Source organism: Microtus pennsylvanicus, chromosome 1 (genome assembly GCF_037038515.1).
Source record: "Microtus pennsylvanicus isolate mMicPen1 chromosome 1, mMicPen1.hap1, whole genome shotgun sequence".
In the NCBI taxonomy this organism is placed as follows: Eukaryota; Metazoa; Chordata; class Mammalia; order Rodentia; family Cricetidae; genus Microtus; species Microtus pennsylvanicus.
Genome location: NC_134579.1, coordinates 77,634,902 through 77,657,472, shown reverse-complemented (window position 1 = coordinate 77,657,472; position 22,571 = coordinate 77,634,902). Strand labels below are relative to the sequence as shown.

The window sequence follows — 22,571 nt, the reverse complement described above, 5'->3', positions numbered from 1 at the left end:
CAATTAAATGCTTCCTTTAGCAGGGTGGTGGTGGTGGTGCATGCCTTTAATCCCAGCAATCAGAAGGCAAAGGCAGGCGGGTCTCTGAGTTTGAGGCCAACCTGATCTACACAGTGAGTTCCAGGACAGCCAGGGATACACTGAAAAACCCTGTCTCAAAAATAAATAAATAAATAAATAATGTTTCCTTTTAAAAGTTGCCTTAGTCATGGTGCTTCATCACAGCAACAGACAGTCCACTTAAGAGGTAATGCCCATTTCTCAAGTAGGACCAGAAAACTGAATGCCACATGCCAACTGCAAGGCCAAGTACAGTTGGCAGTATTGGAAAGCTGGATCTGGGTTCTCTCTCTCTCTCTCTTTTTTTAAATTATTTATTTATTTTATGTTCACTGATGTTTTGTCTATGTGAGGATGCCAGATCTCCTGCAACTGGGATTACAGACAGTTGTGAGCTGCCATGTGGGTGCTGGGAATTGAATCCAGGTCCTCTGGAAGAGCAGCCAGTGCTCTTAACCTCTGAGCCATCTCTCCAGCCCCCTGGATCTGGGTTCTCAAAGGAAACAATTTCCCCAAGTCCTTAAAAGATTAGGGAAAATAAGAGACTATCCTGCACAGCCAGCCTTATGGTTTGTTTTTGTTTTGTTTTGTTTTGTTTTGAGACAGAACTCACACACAAAACCCACCAAGTTTTGTTGTTGTTTTGATGGGGGTATGAAAACTGTGTCCTATCATGAAACATTGGTTTTGGTAGTTTAAGTGCATCCCTACAACACCAGCACTCAGTAGGTAGAAGCAGGAGGATCTACCTACTGGCTTGTGATAGCTAATTTTGTTTGTCAAATTTGACTACATCTGTAACTTACTAAAACCCAAGCAGCTGAGCACACACCTGTGAGGGATTTTTCTTGGTTAGATCACTTGATGTGGGAGATCCACCATAAAAACAGGTCATTTGAAGGCCAGAAGACCCACCCCAAATCTGGGCCACAACTTCTGGTGACAGCCCACATAAAAGAACACAGAAGAATGAAACAAGGCCGGGTGGTGGTGGCGTACGCCTTTAATCCCAACACTCGGGAGGCAGAGGCAGGCGGATCTCTGTGAGTTCGAGACCAGCCTGGTCTACAAGAGCTAGTTCCAGGACAGGCTCCAAAACCACAGAGAAACCCTGTCTCGAAAAAAAAACCAAAAAAAAAAAAAAAGAATGAAACTTGTGCTTTCTGCCTGCTTGCCCTTACTCTCACAGGCAAGTTAATCTATGCTGACCCACTCCTTGGCTGTTGTTCAACACAGACTGAAAACTGGTGCTCTCCAGGACCTTTGGGGACCTCTATCAGCACCAGACCAGAACTGCTCAAACACCCAGTCTCCTAAAGTGAACAACTACAGGATCCTTGGCTTTCTGTCAAGAGACAGCTGTTATCCAACCACAGCCTGTAAGCCACTCTAATAAATCTTACTAATACACAGATATTAGTTCATTCTACCTGTTTTGTTCCTTAGAGAATCCTAAGGAGCACTAGAGTTCTATGCTACTTACTTACTGAGCTAGTAGCCACATGGAAGTAATGAAAATTAAAAAATACCTTTGACTATAAGTCTGAGATCAGAGAAACTGTCATTTTTCTGATTCTTTTAATTTAATAAATACTAATTCCAGCACTCAGGAAGCTATGTATCCACAGCTGGAATACACAGGAACCCCTGGGAAGGAGAAGAAGCGGGGGAGGAGGGAAAAGGGAAGAAGGGGCAGGAGAAAGGGGAAGGAAAGAGAAAAAGTAGTATGGGGCCGCCTCATTGACTCAGCAGGTGCAGCACTTGCACAAGCCTGATGATGACCTAGCTCAATTCCTGGAGCCCAAATGATGAAAGGAGAAAACCAAACACTGAAAGCTGTCCCCTGACATGCCACGACACCCACATCATGCACATATACAATTCAAATTTAAAAATTAGCCAGGTGGTGGTGATGCACGCCTTTAATCCCAGAACTCAGGGGGCAGAGGCAGGCAGATCTTTGTGAATTCAAGGCCGGCCTGGTCTACAAAGCTAGTTCCAGGACAGCCAGGGCTACACAGAGAAACCCTGTCTGGAAAACAAACAAAAACAAAAAGTAAAATTTAAAAACCACTATTATGCTAGGCATAATGGTGTCCACCTATATATAGTCCCAGCACTCAGAAGGCTGAAGCAGGTAGATCTCCAAGTTCAAGGCCAGTCTGGTCTACAAAGAGAGTTCGGGGCAGCAGGACTACACTGAGAACCCCTGGTGAGAGTTGGGGATTAGTATGACTTTCATTTCTTTTTCCATTGTTGTTTATTCTGAAGATTTTGTTTGTGAGACAGGATCTCATGTATTCCAGGCTGAGTGAATTCACTATGCAGCCTGAAGAGGATCTTGAATTTCTGATCCTCCTGCCTCGACCTATGTATGAGTACAGATGTGTACCAGCACACCCAGTTTTTTTGTTTGTTTGTTTTTGTTTTTTTTGCTTTTTTCGAGACAGGGTTTCTCTGTGGCTTTGGAGCCTGTCCTGGAACTAGCTCTTGTAGATCAGGCTGGTCTCGAACCACGTGCGCCACCATCGCCCGGCCCCAGCACACCCAGTTTTATATGGTGCTGGGGATCAAACCCAGTGCTCTGTGCATAAAAAAAAAGTACTCTACCAACCAAGCTACATGCCTAGCCCTATACTAAAGACTTTAAAATATAGTGATACAATTATTTTTATTCATTTACAGGTATGTAAACACACAAAGATCACAAGACCTTAAGGAGTTTATTTTCTCTCTTCACCATGCATACTCTGGAGACCAAACTCAGATCAGGCTCAGCAACAAATGCTTCTACCCACTGTGCCATCAAACTGGCTAGAACTCTTTTTTTTTTAAGATTTTTATTTATTATGTATATAGGTTTCTTCCTTCATGTATCCTGCAGTACAGAAGAGGACACCAGATCTCAGTACAGATGGTTGTGAGCCACCATGTGGTTGCTGGGAATTGAACTCAGGATCTCTGGAAGAGCAGCCAGTGCTCTATTCCTCTGAGCCACCTCTCCAGCCACCTGGCTAGAACTCTTGTAGCAGGCTTTCTCGGACTGCCAGCCCCCAAATTATGACACAGAGACTTAATATTAGTTATGGATGTTTGGCCTTATCTTATGCTTGTCCCACTAACTTTTATAATTTAACCCGTTTCTCTACATTTTGCCTTGAGGCTTTTCACCTTTCTTTCATTCTGTATGAACTACTTTTCCTGTCTCTTTCATGTGTTGACTGGCTCTGGGTCTCTCCCTTGTTCTCTCATCTCTCTCCTACTTCTCTCTGCCCACCTAGACTTACCTACCTATTCTCCCTCTGCCTATTTGTCATTCAGCATTTTACTAGATCAATCAGGTACCTTAGGCAGGCAAAGTGAAACAAATGCACCACATCTTTACATAGTTAAACAAATGCAGCATAAACAAATGCAACACCCCTTTACATAGTTAAATTAATATTCCACAACATACTCTGACTAATTTTTTTTACTTTATGTATTTTTTGCCTGTATGTGTGTGTCTGTATGCATGGTCACACCAGATGCCCAAAAAGGTCAGAAAAACTCCCCTGGAACTGGAGTTACAGACAGTTATGAGCCACCATGTGGGTGCTTAGAAACTAATCCAGGTTCTCTGGAAAATCAGCCAGGGCTCTCAATTGCTGAACCATCTCTCCAGGCCCTGTATACTAAATTTCAGCACTCACTCGTTCTGTGGCAGTAGCACGTCCTCCAATTGTGAAGACTGTTACAGACAATAAGATGAGAACATCTGGCCGGGAGGTGGTGACCCGCGCCTTTAATCCCATCACTTGGGAGGCAAAGGCAAGCGGATCTCTGTGAGGTTGAGGCCAGCTTGGTCTACAAGAGCCTAGTTCCAGGACAGGCTCCAAAGCTACAGAGAAACCCTGTCTCGAAACCCCCCCCCAAAAAAAGAGAATATCCAATCCCCACCCATTTTCTTCAGTATTAATTCTGAGTGGGGGAGGAGTGTGCAGGTGAGTATTCATGAAGTCAGAGGTATCAACACTCCCCTGGAGGTGGAACTCACACAGCAGGCAGTTGTAAGCTATCTCACACAGCTGCTGGAAATCAAAGTCAGGTCCTCTTAACTTGACTAGCAGTAACAGCTCTTAGCACTGAGCATCTCTATACTAAAACTAATTCCAATACTAATTTCTAAAGATTTATTTAAATTGCTTTTATATTTGAGATTATAATTCTCCCTTCCCTTTCCTCCCTCCAAACCCTTCCATATACCCTTCTCTGCTCTCCTTCAAAGGATTTATTTTTTTTTATGTGTCAGTCTACATTAGTATGTTTACCATATGTTCAGAGAAACCAATGGAAGACTCAGATCCTCTGGAACTAGAGCTACAGTTGATTGTGAGCTGCCACATGGGTGCTAGGAATCAAACCTGGGTCCTCTGGAAGAGTTGTCAGTGCTCTTAACTGCTGAGTATCTCCCAGCCCAAATCCAGGATCTCTGCAAGGGCAGTAAACACTCTTAACTGCTCCAGCATCAATTTCTTTTTTAATCATACTTGCAAGTAATATTTTGGTTTGGCTGCTAAACTGTCAGTGTTCATAGGAAGAAGCAATGCCTATAGAGTCAAATAGGCCTAGGCTTGCATACAACCTACCCCCAAGTGTTACCCTCACCTGAAAATTCTACTGTCTTACCAAAAAAAAAAAAATCTATTTCTTACAGGAAGTTTTTTATCTACTTAGCATGTATACTAACTTCTTCTCTTTCCTTAAATATATCCTGTTTCTTAAAATATAAAATTCAACAATGTAGATTTTCTACTATCCAAAACATATCACAAGGAAACTAAGGATGTTATTGTTATTAATACAAAACTTTCTGAAATGAGCTGAAACACAAGGTATGGCATGGTTCTTGCTAAAAGCCCATCACACTCTAAGACAGACATACATGAATCTAATCTACATGGGAAGTAGAAAAAGACAATCTCCTGAGTAAATTGGGAGCATGAGGACCTTGGGAGAGGGTTGAAGGGGTGGAGAGAGGCACAGAGGGAAGCAGAGAAAAAAATAGAGCTCAATAAAAATCAATTAAAAAAATTCCATCACTACCACATTTATCTATCAAAGGCATCAGTTCAGAGTAACATCCAAAAGTGCAGCAACATTCAGAAATACATGCCAAGGGAAAGGCAGGCAGGGGTGCGGACAGACAATCTTGACAACACTCCACACTATTACAACATGCAGCACACGAGCTATGACCAGAGCTGTTCGTTTGTTTTTTTCAAAGACTGTTTCCCTGTATAACAGCCCTGGCTGTCCTGAAATTCTCTCTGCACACCAGTCCTGCCTCTGCATCCTGAGTGCCGGGCTTAAAAGTGTGCATCACACACCTGGCAGTGATCAGAGTTTTAAACACCAGAATGAGAGCAAAACAGGCACAAATGGCCCGTTCTATAGAGGTAAAAAGCAAAGACTCAGAGAAGCCCAAGTCACAGAATTCTCATACAGCAGGTCCAGGGCTGGACCAAGGCCAGGACAGCCCTTCCACAGTCACTGCAGCTATATAAAGCACTGGGCTAGGCTGGTTAAACTTCCATTAAAAAAGGACAGAACATGAGTCAGCAAGATGGGTAAAGGCACTTGTCACCCAAACCTGATGACCTGAGTTTCATACCAGGAACCCAAAGACAGAAGGAAGAATCAACTTCCTAAAATTGTCCTCTGAGGCACACACACACTGAGAGTGGTAAATACGTGTATACACATGCACAGTAATTAGAAAAAGAAGTTAGGTGTAGTGGTGTACACTTTTTGTTTTATTTTGAGACAGAGTTTCTCTGTGTAGCCCTGGCTGCCCTGGAACTTACTCTACACCAGGCTGGCCCTGAACTCAGATCCACCTGCCTCTGCTTCCCAAATGTTGGGATTAAAGCATTCTCCTCAACCAGCCGGTGGTGGCGCACACCTTAATCCCAGCACTCGGGAGGCAGAGGCAGGCAGATCTCTGTGAGTTCAAGACCAGCCTGGTCTACAAGAGCTAGTTCCAGGACAGGCTCCAAAGCTACAGAGAAACCCTGTCTCGAAAAACAAAAAAGGAAAAAAAAAAAAGGCATTCTCTACTGCCCTGATGTGGGAAGCCCCTCCTATGTCGTGAATATGTTTTTTTTTTAATTACAACTGGTTAATAAAGAAGCTGCTGTGGCCTATGGCAGGGCAGAATATAGCTAGGCAGGAAAGCCAAGCTGAATACAGGGAGAAAGAAGGCAGAGTCAGGGAGACACAAGCAGTTACAGGAGAAGCAGAATATGAGGTAACAAGTAACGAACCTCGTAGTAAATTTTAACCAACAGAAATAGGTTAATTTAAATTATAAAGAGCTAGTTAACAATAAACCTGAGCTAATAGGCCAAACAGTATGTAATTAATATTAAGTCTCTGGGTGGTTATTGTAAAAGTGACTGCAGGACGAGCAGCTTTGTAACTTTTTTGTAACCTCCAGTTACAAAGCCCGGCGAAGATAGTATTTTTTTTAATATTTATTTATTATGTATTATTTATTATGTATACAGCATTCCTTCCATGTATGCGTGCAGGCCAGAAGAGGGCACCAGACCCCATTACAGATGGTTGTGAGCTACCATATGGTTGCTGGGAATTGAACTCAGGACCTTTGGAAGAGCAGGCAATGCTCTTAACCTCTGAGCCATCTCTCCAGCCCCCGAAGATAATATTTTTAAAGCAAAATAAATACAAATATAAATAGAAAGCTGGTAAAATGAATCAGTAGGTAAAGAGTTTGCCGCCAAACCTGACAATCTGAGTTCAATCTCCAGGACCTACACAATGTAAGGAAAAAACCAACTCCTAAAAGTTGTACTCTGACTTCCACAGCACTCTGGCAAAAACATGCGTCTCCGCCCTCCCCTTACCTGAAATAAATAAATGCAAATGTTTAAAGTATAGGAAGGTAATGTTTCTAGCCTTCCACTGCTAGTCAGTATCTTCACTACATAATGAATGTGTTTGTTTCTTTAAGCGCCGCTTAACTGGTTAAAACAAAACCCAGCAGATTGGCATTGGATATGTAAGAAGAGTTCAAACACCACATACATAACTGGTAGAGCATTAACAATGTAAAACAGCACCTCCCCGATTTTGTGTTACTCCAGCAAAATGCCTAAATTTGCCAGGAATGGTGGCATATGCCTGATAATTCTGTGAGTTCCAGGCCAACAAGGCTACATACTGAAACCCTTTCTCAAAAAATAAAATCAAAGTGGGATGGAAAGATGGCTCAACAACAAAAAGCACACACTGCTCTTAACAGAGGACCCACATTTCAATTCCCAGCATCCATGATAGGTAGCTCACAACTCCCTGCAACTCCAGCTCCAAGGCATCCAATGCCCCCTCTTCTGACCTCAGAGAGCACTGTATTCACATGCACATACTGGCACACAGGTATATACAATTTCAAATAAAAATGAAGTACTTTTAAAAATTAATAAAAATTTAGTGTGTTGGCTCATGTCTTAAATCCCAGCAGAGAAAGGCTGAACTCTCTGAGTTTGAGATTAGTCTGGTCAAATAGTGACTTCAAGAACAGCCAAGATGACAAAAAAAAAGTAGACAAGACTACATAGTGAGACTTGTCTCAAAATCAGTAAGTATTTATAAAACTAAAATTTCTAATTTTAGCATTAGTGGAAACTTTCCAAGTGTGTACAATGAAACTGCTTGACGATAAAATTATGATTTTAATATGATTATATATCCTGCAAATTTAAACATAATCCTTCAGAATGCTTGAATGTAAATCTCATTTCACTTAATTCTCAGCAATGGGGGAGGGAGTGACTCATGCTTCTCATGGATCAGCTGTATGCTTACACTTAATTATTATTACAACTAACATAATACAACTACTTTCTCAATCTATGAGGTCATTTCATTATCCTCTTTATGAGGATACCCACCAAGTCTCAAAGTAACAATTCAAACAAGTTAAAAGCAGAAAACAACATCTAAATATAGGTCCCTGTTACTCTACCACAGCACACTGCTAGGCCTCAGGTCAATCTAAAAGAATATAACTGAAGACAGCTACAGCTCATGCTTAAAGGAAAATGCTGCCTACACAACCCCTGGGCAAGCCCAGTCAAGACCCTGGCTCCACAGGCAGGCAGTTTCTCACAGGCCTACCTCCTGGAATGTTTGTCTTCATCTGAACAAGAGTGTGCCTGGCATTGTTGACCTACCTACATTACACACTTGAGAGTCCTGCACCCCTACTAAACTGGGAGCTCAAGGATTGGGACACCAGCCTCAAGTCTATCCACAACAGACCTAGAGGCACAGAACAAAAAGACCAGGAACTACCTACATCAAACACATGGTGAGGGGCTGAAAAAGAAGGCCTGTGGTAGTGCTGTGGGGAGGGGAAGGAGGCAGGTTCCTTCTGTAAGCTTAGGTTGACTTTTTCATAACAAGGGGTACTGATGTAAAACAGCCAGTTCACACATTAGAAAAAGCTCAGCCGGGCACTCGAGAGGCAGAGGCAGGCAAATCTCTGTGAGTTTAAGGCCAACCTGGGCTACAAAGTGAGTTCCAGGATAGCCAGGGCTGATACACAGAGAAATCCTGAAACCCTGTCTCAAAAATACAAAAGAAAAGAAAAAGCTCAGAGGCTATTAGCCTTCTGAGTTATACTTTCTTCCTCCAGTAGTGACAGGGGTAGGCAATATACAAATCCTACCAATAAGCACTGGCTTTGACTTTAGTGTCTGTTCTGGTTAAATCTGTGCCTGCTGGGCTAACAGCTACCAAAACTGCTGCTGAACTACTAAGGTAGAAGCAAAATCTGGCAAGATAATAATGAAGGACAGAAAACAAAAATAATCAATACAGACCTAGAGCTGTCAAAATTAGCACAAGAATTAGTGCGTAGCTCAGAATCTTATCTATTACCCATGGGGTTACTCCCAAAGCTGTTTAAAAAGACAACAGCATGAATGAATCCAAACCACCTGTCCTTTAAGCCCAAGAGGGGCCAACAGGCGCAGAGTGCTAAGAGCAGGGCAGATGGACAGGAGGTCTGACTCCACAGTCATCATCAGCATCTACTCTCCAAGGGCCCTCAGAGTTCTAGAACCCTAAGAGACTGTGTGGGGCCAGAGGACCAGGGTTCAGCTTCCAACACCCACATAAAGGCTCAAAACCATCAGTTAACTCCAGTCCCAAGGGATCTGACACCCTCTTCTGATCTCCTCAGGCACGACACCATATGTGCAGGCAAAATACTCATACACATAAATAAATCTTTAAAAAAAATTTTAATTTAAAATATCTGTTAGCCGGGCGGTGGTGGCGCACGCCTTTAATCCCAGCACTTGGGAGGCAGAGGCAGGCGGATCTCTGGGAGTTTGAGAACAGCCTGGTCTACTAGAGCTAGTTCCAGAACAGGCTCCAAAACCACAGAGAAACCCTGTCTCGAAAAACCAAAAAAAAAAAAAAATCTGTTATATTTTATATGTTGTATTTCTGTTTGCCTTCAAGTATGTATGTGTACCACATGTTGGATCCAGTGGAAGTAGGATGACTGATGGATGTGAACCACCGTGCGGGTACGGGGTCCTCTGCAAGAGCAAGATATGCTCTTAGCCACTAAGCCAATTCTCCAACACCTCTTTATTTTTTTTTTCAAAGAAACTGTGTAGGGGAGAATCTTCTTTTCTTGGAGGGGGAGCACACAGGGTCTCACTGTGTAGTCTGGGCTGTCCTGGAACTCTATGTAGACCAGCATGCCAGCAGCAAGCTTCAGTTTCACTGGGATACCCTGTCTCACAGGGATAACTTGTAGAGTGACAAAGCACAATCTCTCACCTCCATACACATGTACATGGGTGTACACACCACCAACACACATGTATACACTGCACACATACAGAAAAAGAAAGAAAAAGGCACCGGGCAGTGGTGGCGCACGCCTTTAATCCCAGCACTTGGGAGGCAGAGGCAGGCGGATCTCTGTGAGTTCAAGACCAGCCTGGTCTACAAGAGCTAGTTCCAGGACAGGAACCAAAAGCTAAGGAGAAACCCTGTCTCGAAAAAAAAAAAAAAGTAACTTAAGGCAGCGAAGTTAACTTCCTCAGGACCACTTGGCTAAGATATGGCAAGCCCAAGACTCAAAATTGAGAATTTTAAGCTCCCAACCACCAAGTCTAGCTCTCAACAGTCCAAAAAGGAGAATCCCCCACTCCCTCCAGGCACTTCTAGGACTGTGACTGAAACCTAAAGGCTATGAGGCAGCTCTGCTACCTGTCATTAAGTCCACCAGCATCACCTTCTGTGACATATCTTCCAGAGGCTGCCTAGAAGTTGATCCTGCCAAGACTCACCCCAGAAGAGCAGAGGACACACCCATGCTATACAGCCAACCCAAGGGTAAAATCAGGCTAGTTCTTGGTGCTTTTGGAAAGCACCTATGGGTTGGCCCAAATAAAATCTAAGGAGGGCACAATACAGTATGACAAATGGGCTGCCTGCTTGGGAAGCTGATAAAGTTTCTGGGGCTCTTTAGGGAAGGTCTTGGAGACACTGCCCATGACAACTATGGGAAAAGAAGGATTTAGTTTCACTGGTGTATATTCTAAGCAGGTCAAGGCTGGCTAGAAGAAAAATCTGTAGTCCCCCAAGGATTTTCTCTTCAACTACTAAAACTTTATTTAATTCTTAAAGGAATAAGCCATATGTCACCTATTCCTCAGTGTTGGGGGCTGGGGTGTCACTGAGTTGGCAGATATGGGGGATACACAATGGACAGATAGAATTTCTGAGAGATAGATGTATACCATTTCTCATAACTCACCAGGGCCCAAAGAAGGTACCCCTTAAAGCAGAGTCTCAAAGGATAAGAAATCACTCAATACAGAGAAAATAGACACATCACACTAGAGTAGAGTGCCTTGCCTGACTGCTTAAGGCCCCAGATTCTTGTACACCAAAAAGGGGAGTTAGGGGTCAGTGAGATGGCTCAGCGATAGCATTACAAGGAACTGAGGTATAGCACTGACACTACGGGGGATGGGGGGTGAAGGGGACAAGAGGGACATCAATAAAAAGATCTAGAGTTGGGGCTAAAGAGATGGCTCATCAGTTAACAGCACTGGCTGCTCTTCTAGGCGACCAGAGTTCAATTCCCAGAACTACATGGTGGCCTAAAAACTGCCTATAATGCTAGTTTTAAGGAGATCTTCTTGCTTCTGTGGGCACTACCCAAATGGTGCACAGACATACATTCAGGCAAAAACACCTATGTACATAAAATTAAGTTTTTTAAAAAGAAAAAATCCAGAGTAACAGAGAGAGATGGTTCAGCAGATAAGAGGACCTGCTGCTCAAGCCTAACTCTGAAGTCTTGATGAAAGGACAAAAACAACTCCCACAAGCTAAGCTCTGCCTCTATAGACAAACTGTCATCCAGGAGCACACCCAGTCACATAAACACACAATTATAAATACAAAAAAAAAAAAAGACTTTTAAGACAGAAATAATGGTGCTTGCCCCCAGCACTGAGGTGGAAGAGACAGGTGGATCTGAGTTCGAAGCCAGCCTGTTCTACATAGCGAATTCTAGGACAGCCAAGACTACATAGAGGGAACCCTAAAAAAACAGCAGCAAAAGCAAATAAATAAATAAAAATTAGAAAGGATTGTAGAGATGGATAGCTCGGCAGTTAAAAGAAGATTGGCTGCTTGTCCAGAAGACCCAGATTTGATTCCCAGTACCCACATGGCAGCTTACAACCACCTTTAACTCCAGTGACAGGAGAGCCAACACCCTCTTCTGGCCTTCTTGGGTACTAGGCATGCACACATAGTACATAGATAGATATACATGTAGGCAAAACACATATACACATAAAATAAATTTAAAGAATTTTAAACCCAGTGAGAAGCTGGGAAGTGGTGGTTCACGCCCTTAATCCCAGCACTAGGAAAGGTGGGGGCGGGGCACACATAATCTCTGAGTTCAAGGTCAGCCAGACAAAGGGATAGGTTAAATGACAAAAAAGGGGGTGGGTGGGCAGACAGTTAAATGGTAAAATGCTCACCTGTGCACCCAGGGTATCCAGCACCTTGTGCTCCTGCACACGTGTGCACCCCCCCCCCCCGTGCATCCCCCCATACTAGTATTATTAAGGATGGTTGAATTAGTTGAATTAGTCTCAACTGACTGGAAGACATAACCTTAGGAGAAAAAATGCAAATTTGACAGGTATAACTCAATGTAACACACCTGCCTAAGCATTCATGTTCAATCTCTAGCACTGCCAGCACCAAATACTAAATAAGGGTAGGACCTGACAAGATGGCACAACACAGGGTTTGCCATGTAAGCCTGATGTAAGTTTGATCGTCAAACCCATAATGGAAGAGAACCAACTCCCAAAACTTGTTCTCTGATTTCTACATGTGTGCATCACTAAATCAAACATATCACACACAAAAAAAACCCACTTTTCTCAACTTTTAAAAATAATTTAATTATTTTTATTTTATGTGCATTGGTGTTTCATTCGCATATATGTCTGTGTGAAGGTGTCAGATCCCCTGGAATTGGAGTTACAAGCCAGTCATGAATTGCCATGTGGGTGCTGGGAATTAAACCCAGGTCCCCTGGAAGAACAGTCAGTGCTCTTAACCACTGAGCCATCTCTCCAGGCCCTACTTTTCTCAATTTTAAAACCCCAGAATCCATTCCCACCATGGATTCAAGTCATTGATAATGGCTTACCATGTATAACATCATGTAAAAAAAAAAAACTTGCCTCACTCCCTACCTTTCTATTTTTTTGAGCTAGAATCTCACATATACTATGTTGCCCAGGTTAGCCTGGAACTTCCAGCTCCAAGGAATCTCCTGCCTCAAGCTTCTTAGTAGCTAGAACTACATAAACACATCCTCTCACCTCTTAAGACAATTATTACCAGACCATGTCAATGCTCTATAGTTAATTACCAAGTTAGGAGGATATAAACCTGTATTCAAGAGCAAAACAGGGGGCTGGAGAGATGGCTCAGAGGTTAAGAACATTGCCTGCTCTTCCAAAGGTCCTGAGTTCAATTCCCAGCAACCACATGATGGCTCACAACCATCTGTAATGAGGTCTGGTGCCCTCTTCTGGCCTGCAGGCATACACACAGACAGAATATAGTATACACAATAAATAAATATTTAAAAAAAAAAAAAGAGCAAAACAGGTCATTGCTTAGTACAACTACTTCCAAGGAATGAACTGCTACTGAATAACTCCTGCTCCCTGGCATAAGCTTAGAGACTAAGGAAGTACACCAAGTCAACACTACTTCAAAAACACTCTAAAAATGCTACAAATCGAACACAGTCAACAAGACGAAACAACAGCCTACAGAATGGGAAAAGATCTTCACTAACCCTGCTTCAGACAAAGAGGTCTGATCTCCAAAATATACAAAGAACTCAAGAAATTGGACACCAAAAGATCACATAATCCAATTAAAAAAATGGAGTACAGACCTAAACAGAGAACTCTCAACAGAGGAATCTAAAATGGCTACACTTAAGGAAATGTTCAACATCCTTAGTCATCAAAGAAATGCAAATCAAAACAACTCTGAGATTCCATCTTACACCTGTAAGAATGGCCAAGATCAAAAACACTGATGATATCTTATGCTGGAGAGGTTGTGGGGAAAAGGGAACACTTCTGCATTGCTGGTGGGAATGCAAGCTGGTACAACCCCTTTGGATGTCAGTGTGGCAATTTCTCAGAAAATTAGGAAACAACCTTCCTTAAGACCCAGTAATACCACTTTTGGGTATATATCCAAAGGATGCTCAATCATGCCACAAGGACATGTGCTCAACTATGTTCATAGCAGCTTTTTTTGTCATAACCAGAACCTGGAAACAACCTAAATGCCCCTCGACCAAAGGATGGATAAAAAAATGTGGTACATTTACATAATGGAGTACTACACAGCAAACAAAAATAACGACAGCTTGAATTTTGCAGGAAAATTGATGGAGCTAGAAAACATTATTTTGAGTGAGGTAATCCAGACACAGAAAGACAATTATCACATGTACTCATTCATAGGTGGTTTTTAAACATAAAGCAAAAAAAAGCCAGCCTACAAACCACAATCCCAGAGAATTTAGACAACAATGCAGACACTAAGAGAGACGACGTACATAGATCTAATCTACATGGGAAGTAGAAAGTATAAAAAGACAAGATCTCCTGAGTAAATTGGGAGCATGGGAACCTTGAGGGAGGACTGAAGGGGGAGAGGAGAGGCAGGGAGGGAAGCAGAGAAAAATGTAGAGCTCAATGAATATCATGGAAAAAATTTTTAAAAAAATGTTTACAGAGCCGGGCGATGGTGGCGCACGCCTTTAATCCCAGCACTCGGGAGGCAGAGGCAGGCGGATCTCTGTGAGTTCGAGACCAGCCTGGTCTACAGAGCTAGTTCCAGGACAGGCTCCAAAGCCACAGAGAAACCCTGTCTCGAAAAACCAAAAAAAAAAAAAAAAAAAAAAATGTTTACAGTAAAAAAAAAAAAGATGCTACAAATCTCAGTGCCTTGGCTCAACTATTATACCATCATAACTAATAAAATGTACTTTCCCCACCTGTAAATCCACAAAGTTCCCTTTGAGAAAAGTCCCTTTGGGAAGCTACTCAATGGGAGGGCCGTAGGGAAACGGTGTAGGGAGGGGGACAACACCATGATCAGTGCAATCAATTTCTACAGTCTTTGCTCTGGGCTTTGTAGCTATTTCCTTGTTCCTGACAAAAGCAATGGTTACAATCTAGGTGTTGTCTTCAACACTGAATTAGCTGCTTTGCAAATTAAAATGTATTTATTGCTTTGTTAACATTGTAAATCTTTTTTGCTAATGTTGAAATTCAAAACTTTCAAGGTGGTGGTGGTGGCTCACTCCTCCTTTAATCCCAGTACTAGGGATCTCTGTGAGTTTGAGGCCAGACTGGTCTACAGAGTGAGTTCCAGGATAGGTTTCAAAGCTAAAGAGAAACCCTGTCTGGGGGAATAAAAAATAAACTTCCTTAAAACTCCCCTTTGTTGAGATACCTCAAAAATTAAGAGCATTTGGTTCTTGTAGAAGACAGAGGTTAAAATCCCAGCATCCACGTGACAGTTCACAATCGCCCATAACTCCAGCTTCAGAAAATCCAATATTCTCTTTTTTTATTTATTTGTTGTTTTTAAGGTGGGGTCTCTACATAGCCCTGCCTGTCCTGGAACTCACTGTGTAGACTAAGCTGACCTTAAACAGAGATCCTCCTGCCTTTGCCTCCAGAGTGCTCCAATACCCTCTTCTGACCTCTGAGGGGAACAGTCACACAAATGACACACAGACATACAGGCATCCAAAACAATCCTACACATAAAATAAATCTAAAAAATAAACTACTAAGCTTTCTCAAATTCATTTTTCCTAAAATAACTTTTCAATCATATTTATACATAGGTATAAATAAAAATAAGATATATGAAATTATATCTTTTTTGTTGGTGGTGGTGGTTTTTTGGAGACCAGAGTTCTCTGTGTAGCACTGAAACTCACTCTGTATACTAAGCTGGCCTCTAACCTACTGAGATCCACCCACTTCTGCCTAAATGCTGGAATTAAAGGCATGTGCTACCACTGCCTGACAAAACGGTGCTTTTTATTACTGTTGTATTAAAGAAATAGCTAAAGGGCTAAAGAGATGGCTTACTGGTTAAAGAGTCCAAGGATCTGAATTCAATTCCCCAAACCCACATGGTGGTACAACAACAACTATCTGCAACTCTAGTCCCATGAATTTGGCTTCCACTAACACCAGGGAAACACATGGTACACAGACAAACACCCAGGCAAAACACTAATAACAAAAGCCAGGTGCAAGCCTTTAATCCCAGCATTTGAGAGGCAGAGGCAGGCAGATCTCTGTGAGTTTCAGACCAGCCTGACCTACAGAGTGAGTTCCTGGACAGCCAGGATAGGACTACATAGTGAGAACCTGTTTCATAAAAGCAAAAAATAAAACAAAAACAAAAACAAACAAACAAACAAGAAAAACCCAGCAAACTGTTTCAATTTTTCACTACCAGAAATTCCTTTATTTCTGTCTGAAGTACTGGGATAGTATTGACCAACCAGAGGCAATGACATTTTCTTTCTTTTGTTTGTTTAAGACAGGATCTCCTGGAGCCCAGGCTAGCTTCAAACTCTTATATAGCTGAGGCTAACCTTAAACTCCTGATCTTTGTCTCCATCTCAAGTCTAGGATTACTTACAGGATTACTTACCTCGCCCATCTTGTTTAATTTTTGCTTTGCAACTAACCAGGCTTAAACTCTCAAACCCAATGATCAGCAACATTAAAATAGGACTTCCCTCCTGAACTGAAAGAATCTCCATCCACAATTTCCTTCTCTCTTCTCCCCTCCCCCATGGAGAAAAAATGGAGACAATATGACGAAGAATGTAGTATTTCACACTTGAAACCAGGGAGAATCAGCCTATCATCCCACCTCACCATGGTCTACTATTATAGTTATAACTCTCCCAATCTATTGAAACTCAAAACTGCTTCATTTGCAAAAACAAAGATGACCATAGACTAATTTTGAGTGTTGAAAACAACAAAAAACTTAAGTAAAATAAGCTTAAATTAGTAAGTACTTAAACTTTTTCCTGAGCTCAAATTTTAGAAAACAATTTAAAAACTGTAATTCCCCTTCTAGATGTCTGACAGCCTGGGAATGCCGAACTGGATTAATGGGGACAGACCATGGAGATACCAGAATAAAATTAGGTCAGTTGGTCCTGGTGGTTCACTCCTGTAATTCTAGCAGTCAGGAGGCTGAAGCAGGAAAATCATTTTTTATTTATTTGAAGTCGGCCTGGGATGCAGAGTAAGGTCTTTGTCTCAAAACATAAGAGGCAAAAATAAAAAAATGAAGAAAGCCAATTCCTGCTCTTCAGAAACACAAACCCAGCACAGGACAGGCACCAGACTGTGACAAAGAGGAATGTGAAGTGCTTGGGATGGGGGAGGCTCACACAGACCAGGGACAGGTGGTGACCCAAGGACTCCCCTTAAGGAAAGGGAATTGAGAAGATAGCTTTTCTCAGGCTGAGCAAACACACATACAAAGGCAGAGCACAGAAGGAATACCATCCTTAAGCTTTGTTTGGGACTCTCGGAGCTGTGTTAAATCACGTATTATCTTAGCCTTTGTAGGGTAGTCAGAGGCAAGCCAAAGAATCTCTTTGCATTCTCTTTTCTCCTCTACAAAGTTGGAATAATAGCTAAATCAAAAGGAAGACTAAACATGATCATGAATATGAAGCACACAATAAAACTGGAAAAATGGCAGTTGTTGCAATAATTAGGTGCAAAAGCATCCAGAACCTCTTAAGTTGGCAAACCAAACCAAAGAGACTGCTTTCTCTTTCATGGAGAAACTCTGTCTCAAAACAAAACAAAACAGAAAAGTCTGTAGTGGGCACTAAGAAGTCAGGATCGGGTGATAAGATGGCTCAGTGGGTAAACCTGCCCCCTTGAGTGGACCACGTGGCTCCCATCCAGTGGAAGGAGAGAACTGCCTGACAAGCTGGACTCTAATCTCTACATGAATGCCGTGGCACAACATATTATCCACACAGAAAGAAAGAAAGAAAGAAAGAAAGAAAGAAAGAAAGAAAGAAAGAAAGAAAGAAAGAAAGAAAGAAAGGGAAGGAGGGAGGGAACTTTGAAGAAGTTAGGGGAGCTGGAGACATGGCTCAGCAGTTAAGAACACTGGGACCGCTCTTCCAGAGGACCTGGTTCAACTCCCAGCATCAGCATGGCAGCTCACAAATGTCTGTAACTCCAACCCCGGATATCCAACACCCTCACACAGATAGACATACACGTAGGCAAAAGACCAATACATACAAAATTAAAAATAAGTACATTATTTTTTAAAAAAATTTAAAGAAGTTAGAGTTGTTACAGATAAGACCATAGAAGACTTTAACCAGAATAAAAAAATTAAATACTTGCTTTAGAAAAAGGAACTCTGGAGTTCATGAAGGGTAGTTCAAGTTATTTAAAAAGGTACCTGAGAGGGGGTGAATGAATTAAAGTAATTTCAATAAAATCAGGAGAAACAGCATGCATTCACCCATCTTCCTAAACTGAAACCCATAAGACTAGAGGGACGGCAACTTTGGGGGACTTGAACACGGAAGCGATTAGCTCTCCTTTCTCTTAGGAAAATGATGGGCATCAGTGGCAGAGCAGAGAGGGGGCTCTATCATCGCAGTTTCGTGCCCACTGCCACTCTACTTTTAGTTCAATGTTCCCTCTAGGTTTTCTTTTGTTTCCAGCGTCTTCAGCAACCACGTACATCGCAGGCAAGGAGGAGGCCCAGCTATCTGTTCTCAGGAGCCAGCTCCCCGGGCCTTTTGTATTTCCGGTCAGGCGGTAGCTCCGCCACACTACCTGGTAGCACTCAAACACCGGCGGGGTTGTCTTTAGAGGATGTCGGCAAATGGACCAGTGAAAAACAGAAATCAACCGAGAACCTGGGTGCTTCACCAAAGGAACCACTTAGTGAGATGACAGTCCGCTACATTCAAGATACAAAGTGCGTACTCCAAGTTATTTTTGTAAACTTTGGCCGGTTTTGATTCGAACCAAAGAAGCCAACCCCCACCCCCACGTCAAAAATGTCACTTTGCTTCATCAGGGAAAGGAGATGAGGATGACTAAGAGGTGGATTGGAAGGAGAACCTAGCTGCGACGGGGGCCGACCCCGAGCCTTCCTAGAGTTGGAACTTGTCCGCTGTGTGACTCTGCAGTCACAAGGCGATAGTTTGCGAGGACCCAACACAATTTCAAAAGACCACCAACTAACTGACCTAACTTTGGCCGCCTGCCCTCCTCCTTCCTTTCCCGTCTCGGGCCTCGAAGCCTCCCGGTCCCGGACCTGTGGGCTGGCGGAATGGGGCTCAGAGTCTGGCGACCGCGGCCCAGGACCGGGCGGCTCCGCGGCGCGGACTCCCAGCCGGGGCTCCGGCTTTCTTCCCCGAGGACGCCCAGCTTGGGGCCACCAGGCCCGGCCCACACATCAACGGCGTCCTCGACCCGGACCGCGGCCGCTGCGACGGAGGGCCCGGCTCCGCTCCGGGAGGAGGGGGCGCGAGAACTGCCCAAGCTGATCCGAGAGGCCGGCGGCGGCGACGGCTCCCGGCGCGGCCTTGCGCTCCCGCCCAGGCTGCGGCCTAGGCGGCCCCGTTACATCTCTCCTCCACACGCGGCACAGCGGCACTGCGGGGCCACGCAACGAGAGATGGAGGGTGGCGACGCCCCAAGGAGCCGCGGCCCGCCGTGGGGGTCCCGGCCCGGGGACGACGCCCCCCCGCCTGGCCAGCGCCAGAGAATGGCTTTTACCTTCATCAGCCTCCTGCTGGCCGCCATCTTGGATCTGGTGCTGCTGCTTTCCCAAAATGCATCGCGGTAGGCCAGGCGGCTAGAACCCCCTCACTTCCTGGAACGGGGGAGGGGCGGGCCGGGCAGAGCGCGGAACAGAGAAGAAATGCCTACTGTGTGCCGGTCCCAGTGCTGGGGAGTCCTGTGTAGACCCAAATGACCTGGACAATTAAAGGCCTTGCCTTATGTAGGCTCCAATCCGACGGTCAATACACACGGTGCCTGGAACGTAGTAGGTGCACTATAAATGTGTACACAAAATGAAGATTATTTCAGACACTGCTAAATATTATGAAAAAGTAAAACTGGGAGATAAGAAAGTGACTGTGGGACTGAACACGTGATACAGTCGATAAGGTGCCTGCATGTTCAAGAAGGGCCTTAATTTGGATACCTACTTAAAAAGCACGCATTATCCCCTGCTCTAGGAGAGGACTGATACAGGCAGATCCCTGAAGTTCTTTATTTAACCTGTCTAACTAAATCGGTGAGCCTCAACCTCAAGGAGAAAACCTGTGAAGTGCAAACATGGAAAACATCCGTGGACCTCAGGTCTGCACATGCGTGTGTGTGCATGCCTACGCTAATTATCACATACAGCCTCCCCCACACAAGCAACGACAAGGATCTACTTTCAGAAAACCTCATTGAAGGAGTACTATGAACTTAAGTGAATTATGCCTTTAGTTCTGGCACTTGGGAGGCGGAGGCAGGCAGGACTATAAGTTCTAACCAGCCTAGGCTACATAGTATAACCTATCTCAAAAATAGTAAGAGCTGCCAGTAGTATCACACACTTTAATCTCATAACTCTAGCAGTTTAGAGAGGGAGGCAGAAAGACCCAAAGAGAAAGAAACTTCTAGATGGTAACTCCCAGCAGAGCTTTGCCAGTGGAGAGGTTTTGCTGGGGGAGACTGAGATGTAGATAAGGTCTCAAGTAGCCCAAGGGTGGCCTCAAAACTCACTCTGTAACTAAAGATGACCTTAAATTCCTGACCCTCTTTTTTATTTTATTTTATTTATTTATTTATTTTTGGTTTTTCGAGACAAGGTTTCTCTGTGGCTTTGGAGTCTGTCTTGGAACTAGTTCTGTAGACCAGGCTGGTCTTGACCAGGCCTGGCATACGCCTTTAATCCCAGCACTCGGGAGACAGAGGCAGGCAGATCTCTGTGAGTTCAAGACCAGCCTGGTCTACAAGAGCTAGTGCCATGACAAGCTCCAAAGCTACAGAGAAACCCTGTCTTGAAAAACTAAAAAAAAAAAAAAGGCGTGTGCCACCACCGCCCAGCTTCCCGACCCTCTTTCTTTCACCCTCAAGTGAGAGAGTGCCTTTGAGTCACCTGTACTTCAATAAACCCACTAGAAGGACTCCTTTCTTTTGTCTTTTGGTGCCCTTTCTATCTAGAGTAAAGAGTCTTCCCAAGAGAAATCACCAATGAGGAATGGTGGACTAGGCCACATCTCAGACTCCATGTTTGTAGAAGGCTTGGGGGGTGCTCTAAGGAGAGACTCTAAGGAATACAAAGCTGGCAGTGTGGGGCCAACTGAGATGGGAAGGAATGCCTTGCTGTCTGTCAATCAGCAGAGTCAAAGGATTCTTCCAGGAGGGCATTTAACTCAGAGGTTGTCAAATTTGTTTCCAACAACATAACTCTTTTGTTTGTTTTTGGTTGTGGTTGCTGAGATAACGGTTTGCTATATAGTCATGACTGGCCTTGAACTCATAGAGACCCACCAGTCTTTGCCTCCCCAGTGCTAGAATTAAAGGTGTGAGCTGTGATGGCCATCTTAAATATATAACTCTGTAAATAGTTCTCAGCACAATGAGATGGCTCAGTTAGTAAAGGTGTTTGCCTGTAAACTTGGTAAGCTGAGTCTGGTTACTGGAACCTACATGGTAGAAGAAGAGAATCAATTACCACAAGGTGTCCTCTGAATTTCCCACAAGCACACCATGACGTGCATGATAATACACACACACACACACACACACACACACACACACACACACACACGCTCCTCCAGAGGACCTGAGATTGATTTCTAGCATCCACCTCACAACCATCTAGAACAACCATCTCCAATCTCAGCGTATCTGATACCCTCTTCTGGCCTCTGAGGGCAGGCACTATGTACACCTGGTGGTACTCAGACATACATGCATACAAAACACATAAAATACATTTAAAATTAAAAATTATACAGAGGAGGCAGTCTTGATGTGGTGAAAGGGAGAACAGGGAGGGCAGAGGCAAGAATAGTCAAAATTTTGGTTTTGTTTTTGAAACAGAGTTTTGGTATATATCCCTGGCTGTCCTGGAACTCACTGTTTGGACCAGATTGACCTCAAACTCACAGAGATCCACCTGCTTCTTGCTCCCAAGTGTTGGGATTAAAGGTGTGCTACAGCACACCTGACTTTTTATTTCATATCTGTGTGTGTTGCCTGCATGTATGTCGACGCATGACTTGTGTTCTGGTGCCTGTTTAGGCCAGAAGAGGACATTGGATCCCCTTGAACTAGAGTGACAGACAGTTACGAGCCACCGTGCTGAGAGGTCGGTGCTCTTAACCCCTGAACCATCTCTCCAGGCCTACCTACTACTACCTCTTTCTTAAACCAGTATCTTTCTTCGAATATGATACATGACACTTACGACTAGATGTGCACACTGAGGCAGGCAGGACATTCTGTTTCCTTCAGTTCCTACCATCATTCCTCTCTAGTCCTGTGGTATCTCCAGGGAACTCTGCACACTGAGACAGTCAGGACATTCTCTTTCCCACAGCTCCTAGCATCATTTCTTTCTAGTCCTGTGGTATCTCCAGGGAACTCTAGAGTCTGTGTAATCTCTCATTTTGTGATAAAGTAAGATTCAGAGAAAACAGTAACAAAGATTAAACCTCCGAATCTGTAACTCTCATATCCTATACACAATGGGGTCCTGTTCCTACAAAGGAACAGAGTGAAGACTAAGAAAGACAGCCTTCCAAA

General features: G+C 43.6%; 1 protein-coding gene across 2 annotated transcripts in view; it reads right to left on the bottom strand.

Moving 5' to 3' along the window:
- Ube2l3 (ubiquitin conjugating enzyme E2 L3) overlaps positions 1 to 19,615 on the bottom strand; it is a 50,598-nt gene extending 30,983 nt beyond the window's left edge. Inside the window, exon 1 of one of the 2 annotated variants that reach the window (XM_075970309.1) lies at positions 19,536 to 19,615. In XM_075970309.1, the coding sequence (XP_075826424.1) occupies positions 19,536 to 19,562 (27 nt within the window). In that variant the 5' untranslated portion in view covers positions 19,563 to 19,615. The remainder of the gene's footprint in view (positions 1 to 19,535) is intronic. The other variant, XM_075970319.1, reaches the window with a different exon arrangement.
- Positions 19,616 to 22,571: the final 2,956 nt, after the last annotated feature.